Here is a 9,554-nt window from a genome sequence, read left to right on the forward strand (position 1 = left end):
GCCCTCCTCCTAGGTTGATATTGTTTGGCATCTTATTCTAAGATAAGGAATCTGCGGCTAGTTGTATTTATCAGATGAACAAGTTACTTAATGTCGGTAACGCCTTATCTGGTAGAGACACAGACTAGCCGAAGATTCCTTATTGGCCCACCCATCCTCCCTGCTTGAGAACTGTGTTCTCTGGCTTCAGTCTTGCTTCTGGGCATTTTTTTGTTGTATTTTCAGTTGTGTTGTAACATCATAATTTATCCAACTTTTTGGTATATACTCAGTTCCATTGCCAATTTCTATGTGACTCCGCGTTGATGTGTGGATTCTTGTCACAGAAGGAACTGATGTCAGCGTGTCAGGAAGGGACTATATGGACTCCGTCGACATCATCCAGGGATGACGTCACTACAAAGTTGCACAACACCCTCTACCGACACGTAGAGGTATTGCTGAAGAAAGGTTTCCGATCCAGTCTGACGCCTGGGAAAGAAATCTAAGATCAGGAATCTGCAGATAATCTGTCTCTTTACCAGATAAGGTGTTGCCAAAGGTAAATAACTTGTTCATTAAGAATTATAACTAATGTGCCAATGTGAGCACTTGGTATTGTATGTTTACTACAATGCCCCTTACGGTCATACGAAAATCACACAATATTTGAATTTTTATACTGTACCGGCAACGTTTCCAAAGATTTCAGAATTTCTGCCAGGGTAAAAATAATCTAGGGATAGCAACCATTTTTAATTGCTAACTTTATTTTCGAAATAGCAATATAATTAACTCCAAGTATGTCTCCTTACAATACAAAATGTCAAACAAGCTGTAGTAACATAACCATTTCCTTGGTAAGAATGTTGGCCTCTTGGGTCTTATTTCAACCATTCCCTTATGTTAATAGTCAAACTATCGACAGAAAAACAATCATGGATATGATTATTTTACAATAAAGAATTTCATTTGCGGCTAAACTACGAGGTGGTTTTAATCTGATGCTATCATAATAATTTATTTATTAAAGCCACATATTTTATTGACCAACGACAAACATCATTGTCCAACATATGGGCTATAATATTCACATATATATTAGAAGGATGCCTAAATAATGAAAACATAGAAAATTCCTCATTGATTACATGTTCAACTCCGCCCAGGGTAATCTCTATCGAACTTTTCTGAACTTTAAAACAGAAAATTTCAATTAAATGTAATTCTGCTCATGAAGGAAATCAAGGCAACCTGGCATGGATCACTAGCTTAATCTGACAGAGTAATTTAATGAGTGTCATAAAATGATTTAAAACATCCACACTCTTCAGTGCTGTTGTAAAGCTCTCATTCTCAAACTCTTGAAGAAAGTATGATGATACATGTCTTGGCTCTAACAAGGATCACTACAAATCTCTCAGCACAAAACTGTAAAGCTGCCAAAAACGTCTCCAACACATTAAATTGCATGTACCAGAGCAGTCCCAAATACCACCTTCACGGGTTCTACCAGGCTAAATTTAGTGTGGAAATATGCTGACAGCTATCTTTCGCATGTGAAAATGAAATGTAGGTTTTTGTTTGAAATCCTTATTTTTAAAGTGTGTTCAGCTTAAAAAATAATCTTCCCCTCAACTTTTGATACATATTATTGTCTGAGGTTCTATGATAGTTGTTAGATATACCTCTGGTAAGTGCAAGTAAGGTGCAGAGAGGTAAACATGGAAGACAAATTATTAGGGAGGATTTGTGGAGTTCACTGACATTTAAAGATGAATGGTTAATTATCAATAAAGAGAAAACACATTTATTCTTACACTGAAACTAATTAACCCCCTCTCTTTACATTCCGTAAAGTGCCAATGGGGGTACCTCAGAAGTCCCCAAGAATGGCTCAGAGGTGCTTCAAGTATCTTCTGTTGTGGTGATGAGTGACACTGGTTCCTGTGGAACATCATCGTCTAAAGTCTCCATCCGGAAAAGATGGGCCAGTAAGTACTAGTCCACTACTTTTCATATTGTTTATTATCCTAAAGGAATATGTTGCAATTTATTTGTAATATCTGATCTAAATCTAATGTCTAGAATGCATTTTAAGTTGTGATACAATTAAGTATTTAAAATACTCAAGGAAAGGCCTTGAAAGATGCATTTGCAAGCCTTGCTCAAGGAAGAGATGAAACTAATACAGTGAAGATTTGCAGACTTTATTGAATCAATATTAGCAAGGCGGTGTCAATGGCATCAGCATTAAAGTAATTGACAACAGATATCATTTTTTGTTGGGCAGGACTTTACTTGCCCAACTGTTTTCTTAGCCAATCATTTGTACTTACACAGGCTTCGTGTTTTGGCCTGAAAGGAAAAGGTTCTGCTTAGCTAGTGGTTTCCATATTTAAGCCTTTGTATTTGTGACTACTTATTACCAGTTCTAAGACTATGGAAACAAATTTAAATTAGTTGTTGTCTTGCCTCTTGATCCACAAAGTATTGAGGTTTTACCAATTTAAAAAGTTTATTTTCTCTGTAGTAGAAATGATGAAAAGTGTTCCATGGAATGCAGTCGAAATGTGTCTTAAATTAGGCATCACACAGACATAGATATACTTAAGAATGTGGGACATAAGGGTGGTATAGCACTCCCTTGGTGTTTCAGTTTCTCCCTTGGTGTTTCGTTGATCCATTGGTGAAGTGTGGCTCAATGGTTAGAGCGGCAGACCCCGATGCAGAAATCTGGCCCGGGACCAGGGTTCAATTCCCGCCTTGGCAGGTCTTGGGCTCGATTTCCTCGGACCTGATAATTCTCGCATCAGTGCCTAATCTAATTCATGGGTCCCACTCTGTAACTCTGGGCAATAGCTTACTTAATCTCAACAACGGCCCCAACAGCGCTGGGATGCCTGGCTTCACCTTGGAGGTTGCCCAGGAGTGAGCACCTCAAAGGGAAAAGCCAGGAGGGGTTCCACAGCGGTATGCGTACAGCGCCTTGAGACCCTAACAGGTGAGTAGTGCGCTATACAAGTACGAAGTTTACAGTTTAAGTTTTCCATTAGAAGATTTCAACTGTGTTCTGGGAATCCACCTGGGTTAGAGTCAGTTGCTGTTTCTGCTGCCTCTGCTGCTGCAAGTCAAAGCACGCAAGTGCTGTGTACTTTTGCATTGCTTGTGTAGAGCATGTTTTGCTCGTGTGTTTGCTTTTTCCCTTTCAAAGTCCTGTTGGAGTCTCACTCCCTCGGAGATGACAAGGTTCAGAGGTTCACTGCGTAAAGCCAGTACTGGAATCTGTAACGTCTGCTCTACGTGGTTAAAGCCACAATGCTTTAAGTAGAAACAAACAGGTAATCTGCAGATTACTCAGTGTGCTGCTCCGATACAACTACCCTTCCTTTCCAGAATCTTAGCTTTAAAACACTGGCCTTTCTAACCAGCTGATGCCCTTGTCCAGTAGGTGTGGCCGTTAGGCAGCTCAGTGGAAATCTATGACAAACCTCGAGGCCACAGGCTAAGTTCTTGTTGTGGACGACTTCATTCGTCATGCTTCTATCGGTAGAAATAACGATTTTGTAAAGATAACACACTTTACTTCTAGTCCAGCAAAACTTCAAGAATATGAGATCCAGCAGCATGTACAACAAACGTTTGATGCTTATGTGAATATCTGTCTTGAAAGAAAGTAGAAAAGTTTAAAAGAACCTACATCACTGTTGCACATTTCCTACCTTACCAACACTCCTGTGCAGACAGTGCATTTGAGCACCAGGCAGAGTAATTCTACATGTCAGCTGCCTATGACTTTGCATGAGAAAGCATCCAAGAATGCGTTCCTTATTTACGATCACCTTCTCAAACAAGAGATGTGCAAATTGCTCAATAGCTGGTTTGCAAATCAGTGTGAAGTTTGCAGCATGGCCTACATATTAATATGTTGCATCACAATTGTACATGCAAAATTACTTTCCAGATGAATATTAATTAGGCAGGTCTCAATTTCCAACCCCTTGATGGCAGCAACTGCAGGGATAGAGGCCTGGAATTGATAGCAGATCACTGTCCCTTGCATTTGCTTTGCCAAACGGGAATCATTTCTGTTCAAGCAGGTTGTGGCCATTAATTGGACATGTGCTGCTTTATCAAAAATATGTTCCAGTTTGGGACAACATGGGAAGAACAGGCAGTGGTCACCTGGAAAACTGGTTGTCCCCCAGGGTCTACCAGCACAATTAGCAGAGGGGAAGGTTTGCCACGTGGACAACTTCCCCTTGTGAGTCAGTTAGCACTCCAACTCAGAGGTTTGTTAAGTGATTAATGGTTTGTAACCAATTCTGTTCTGAATCACCAAATAGGAGGGGTGCCCCTTTCCATCCCCTCCTATTTGTGATCTTGAAAGGGTAAAAAAAAACATTTATTGAAAGGGTCTTTGTAAAAAGTCCTTTTGTTATCCAAAACTGCTCATGCTGTAGCAATGGGGAGGAGCAATGCCCCTCTGACTAAGCCAGGAGGTGAAAGATAAAATAGTTGCTACCTTTAGCATGAAAGCACCACCAGGATTTCTATGGAGCCTGTGCTGGTGTTCCAGTGAATGCTAAGACACCAGGAGAGGATTGAGGTGGCAGGTGGCAGCGGCGACGGGAAGAGGTAAAAATAAATTACATTTTTTTTATTGCCTCCCCATCCCGTCCCTCCCCCCTGCCCACCCCTCCCCTGGAGATCTGCGGCCCCTGCTGGGCGTAGCATGTGCTGTCTCTGGAGTAGGGTGCTGTGCCTGGGTTCAAACAATTGTGGCAAGCTAATCTTTTTTCTTCAAAGCACCATCAAAAAGTACAGGCAAAAAGCAACCTTCTTGCCAATTAATATGTGTAGTTTCCATTGCAAGTTTATCAGGGAAAGCTTCCAAATGTGACATGGCCTCCAGTCATCGGTCACCACAGTGATTCTCTGGTATGCTTGGTGCTTCTTAGGTCAGGCCAAATCCTAATGCTTTGCCTTGTATCTAATTCATATTCAGATATGTAGGTTTGTGAAGGGCAGTATACCTCCCTTGTGCTCTATGATCTGATCTCTCCAACTCACGCACATTCTTCCTCCTCTACCTGTCTCTCACACGTTCTCATTTTTTTCACTGCTTGTTGCTTTCACACTCCCTCTGTCTACACTAGAGAAAGGGTGGGCCCTATCTCTCATTCCATTTCTCTTTATCTCTGTCATTTTCCCATTAAACTATGGATTGACTGCATAAAACGATCCACTTTACAATTAGTGCTAAATTCCTAACGTATTTCTTTTGTGTTCCTCTAGTGTGGCATTTTATATTCACTACTTCAAGTCACTGATGTTGGGTATGCCTATGATGTATCCATTTTGTGCCAGTTACAACTCCAGAGGCTGTCAAAGTCCGTCTTAGTATATAGTAATACACTTACTGTTGTGTAATGCTGCTTTGTCTGTATTTGGATGTATTCTGTATTTCCAAATTTGTATTTTCTGTAAGGAATATTTTAGTATTGGAAATATTGTGGAGATATCTAAAACGCTATAATTTTTAATTTCAGCATTTAGCAGTGATGACAACAGCGGTGGAAGCTCCCCCACAGTCCCAGAGACACCGGTCCTAGGGGGTGGCGCAGCTTACTTTCAGGAAGGCTTACAGACCACCTTGTTTTCTGGCGTGTTGATGAAGAGGAGCAGAATGTTGTATTGACTCTGTGGCAAGCAGGAGAAAAGTTTTCAGAACTGTTGCACCTGACAAGACCCTCTCAATGAACTCTAATTGACTATAAATCAACTTCTGAAAGGGCTTGTGAACCTACGAGAAACTGTGAGGGAATGTATGCAGCTGCAAGCCATGGAGCCAATATAGTTACCTGTCGACTTCACTTTCTTTACACATATGTTGAAAAGTTAACGCTTGGAAATGGGGGTCCGTAAAAGTCAATACTCATCTTCAAGAAAATTGCAGATCATTTCCCCTTACCCATGAACTAATGCCTCCAGCGTGTTAGGCCAACAATTTCAGTTCTGGAACCTGTTTCCATGTAAGCACCTTCTGAGCTGGATGTTCAGCTTGTCTGATCGCCAGTCCTGGTCTTTGCAAATTGGGGGAGAATAGGATTGAAACCAGAAGCAAGAGACAGTGTTAAACACCTTTGTTGTAACTGCAGTAATCAATTCAGGCTAATTATAGAATACTTTATTGAATGCAACTTCCATCTTCAGTTGAAATGTTTGAATCAGATGTCATCCGGACACATTAGGATAGTAAGCGGGCCTTGCAGATTTGTGACTTGTCTGGTGGGCCACTGACAAACCATGAATGCCAGACATTAAGGGCAGACAAGACTGCACCTGGGACTGGCACTAGCAATAATATGTTCATCTGCATCAATTTCACAACGGCAATTTGTTGAGACCTTGCACATCCATTGGTTCACAATCGTAGAAGAACATCGCTCTTTTTTAATCAATCATCAGTACTTTCCTGGTCAGAGTCAAGAGCATGTCGAAGGCAAGCATAGAGTGCAAACCGCATATGACTATTTTAGAATATGTAACTAAGGAGCAGCACCTGCAAACAAAAAATGTTTAAATTCAAACAAGAGAGCATGAATACTCCTGAGGGCTAGACCAATTGATTTGTTTTGATAACATCATGAGTAATCCTCAAATATTTTTCAAACGTCCCTCAACATGGGGATGATGATTTGAAAGAGTCATCACTTTTCTTCAAATGTGCAGGGGCACTTATAGAGTGCATGGTCCCCTTAGCGGAGCACCATGTATTGAATGAAGCCTTTTAGAGCATGAACATCCAGAGGTGTGTGCTAGACACTAGACTAATAAAATCCCATACAGTTGAGTGAAGCACATTGACTAAGCCAGAGGCACATGCAATGTTTGCAGTGGAGCAGAGTATTCTACTGTACAGCAGACACCATTACTGTTTGGAGGGTAGCAGAACCTGTAAGAATGGCAAAGCACCCAAACCACGAAATAGCAAGGAAACCAGGAGGCCCATCTGTCGGATTTGGACATAAGAGAGCTACCACAGCCGTTAGGGGCATGGTACCACCAACCATGCAAACTCTGGCAACAGAGCAAGTTCCACACGCCTGAGTCTAGTTGATACATTTAGAATGAGTACCGCTGTCCTGATTCCCTGTGGCACCAGTTGGGGAATGGCTTTGTATATATTTTAGGTAAATACCTAACACCTAGGTCAGGCTCATGCCCCTAAAGCTACACTTTTCAAGTAGAGCTACTGAGACCCCGTAAAACTCAAATTAAAAACAACTCAATTTTCTGTCTGCGAGGATCAGCAAAGTCACTTTAAAGCACCACAGTATCGAGAGTTGTGTTTTTTCAAGAAAAGTATACACTGCTTTCTACTTTAAAAGGTAGATGTTTTAAACAGTAATGTTTATTTGTGTTGTATAGAAATGCTCTCTTGAAATATCTACACTGTAGCCTTGATGCTCCTTCTCCTTTAAATCGGTGTTAGACATTTCCTGGAAAAAGGAAAACTGTTATTGTGCGTGCATCATCTCGTTTTGGGGCATTTAAGATTGCAGAATTGTACTTGGTGTATTTGACTGATGTTTTACAGCACTGATCTCTAAAGTTATATTTCCTTTCATCATCTAAAAAGTTTGCTGTTGCATGAATACATATTTCACAGTTGCTGGCCAGCAATTCACATAGTGTTGTCTAGCTTAGTAGGAGAGTATCAATTTGTGATGGTGTACACCTTTGTGCCATGCCAAAACACAATGAATGATCCCTTTGAGTGTTTGATAGCATTCTCCTAGGCTGCATGTGTTAACGGGTAACGACCTCTATTCCTTATCTTTCATAGCCCTCTCCCATTTCTTTACAAGTACTGACATTTCTTTCTGGAGGCTATAGTGCCCATTGAGTGTTCTTCCCACCGCTGAAGCTTGTTCTCCCATCAAAGATTATACAGAAAAGTCAGTTCCTGTCTTGCCAGTTCGAAGGGGCATGTCTAGAAAATAGACCAAGGAAGGTGAGTAGCTGGTTCTTGTAATTTCTAGCAGCCATCTTGAAAATCTGCTCCAGCGCCACCTATCAACTAAACTGGTACCAAGTGGATTAGTTGGAACAAAACATCATGCACTCTTGTGTAAAAGTTAGTTATACATTATGTACATCTTTGCCTTATTCCCACCCAGCGATGGTGTCACCAACAAATGAGGAATGTAACACAAAAAATATGTACCTAACTTGGTGATCATAACGAAGTAGGCACCCTCTGATCCATGACGGTTTCTTTAGATCATCTAGTTGGAATCAGTAGCATGGTCTTGATGCTGTGACTTTTTTTAAGCACTGGCTGGGAATAGGAGCCATCATTCCTCTACCATGTAAGGCATAAACCCATGATTCTTAATCCCTTGTGGGCTTTTGCTGGAAAATGTGCATATTCTTAACTCAATTTGTGTTATTAATCCACATTGTGAGATTCTTCATGTCACAGATGTCATTTTTGTGTGCCCCAGCAGTTAATGAGTTGTCATCAATTGTACAATACATTGAAGTCGTCTTTAAACACTGAGTTGTGGAGTGTTTTGTGTTCACATTGGATGTTCTGAGGACCGTGCTTTATCACCAACATTATCTAATATTTCTTCAGTGCTACACTGAAGAGTGAAAGGATTGCTTTCGAGAACAACCTAGCTCAATTGCCTGAAATATGCATATGTGGGCTTTATGCAGACATGAGGCTTCAGACACAAACTCCTACGATATCCATTTGTGAATCAAAATCATGTTAATGTAAAGAACTGGAATAGAGTTTTGCTCCTGCAAAATATTCCTTTGGCAACCTAGTAATGAGTCCGGCATCACATTGTCTGATCAAAGTTCAGTGCATCTCTTGTCTTTTACACATTGCATTAAAACAAATTATTCAGTTGGATGCTTGGTGATTGTAAATAAATGTAAACACTGTCTGATAAATTTGAACATGAGATTAAAATAAGTTATATAGTTATTTAAGACACTAATTGCGTGTGTAATGCTGAGCTGTGTAGAAATAGAGGGCACCTTAAAATCCAAGAAAAAAGTTGCATTTTCAAAATTATAAAGTGGAAGCATATTATTCTTTTATGTATCGGTTTCTATGAAACAACTACCAAATGACTCGTGTCACACATGATACCGTCTGCCTCTTAAGACTTTGGAGACACAGGAAATTGCATTTTGAGGTTTCCTTTACTATTACTCGTAAAGGTTAAAAAAAAATCCCAATATGCCCTATAGTGCTCAGCCAAAACCCCTAGGTTTGTTGATGGTGCCACTTGCAACTTGGTACCTCTTGCAGCTATTGAGGTGTGTGTGCCTGCATGTGACTTGTACGTGTCTGCATTTGTACTCATCTGTTATCTGTGTGAAAGAGGATATAAACATGTTATCTGCTGACACATAGCTTTCCACCCCTCAATAAAAAGAAATGTCAATTTCATTAGACAAACTGAAAATACAATTCCGTTGCTTCTAAAATATCAGATGTGAGTAGATTATCTTTGTGAGAGAACAGGGCTGATTGCAGAGGCCCCCTA

General features: G+C 40.5%; 1 protein-coding gene across 4 annotated transcripts in view; it reads left to right on the forward strand.

Annotated features, from left to right (window-relative positions):
• Nucleotides 1–8,952, forward strand: part of LOC138300358 (zinc finger matrin-type protein 4-like) — a 1,123,322-nt gene extending 1,114,370 nt beyond the window's left edge. For all 4 annotated transcript variants that reach the window (XM_069239631.1, XM_069239632.1, XM_069239633.1 and 1 more), the window contains 2 exons: nucleotides 1,840–1,973; nucleotides 5,532–8,952. In XM_069239631.1, the coding sequence (XP_069095732.1) occupies nucleotides 1,840–1,973; nucleotides 5,532–5,680 (283 nt within the window). In that variant the 3' untranslated portion in view covers nucleotides 5,681–8,952. The remainder of the gene's footprint in view (nucleotides 1–1,839; nucleotides 1,974–5,531) is intronic.
• Nucleotides 8,953–9,554: the final 602 nt, after the last annotated feature.

The sequence above is a fragment of the Pleurodeles waltl genome, chromosome 6 (genome assembly GCF_031143425.1).
Source record: "Pleurodeles waltl isolate 20211129_DDA chromosome 6, aPleWal1.hap1.20221129, whole genome shotgun sequence".
Taxonomy (NCBI): domain Eukaryota; kingdom Metazoa; phylum Chordata; class Amphibia; order Caudata; family Salamandridae; genus Pleurodeles; species Pleurodeles waltl.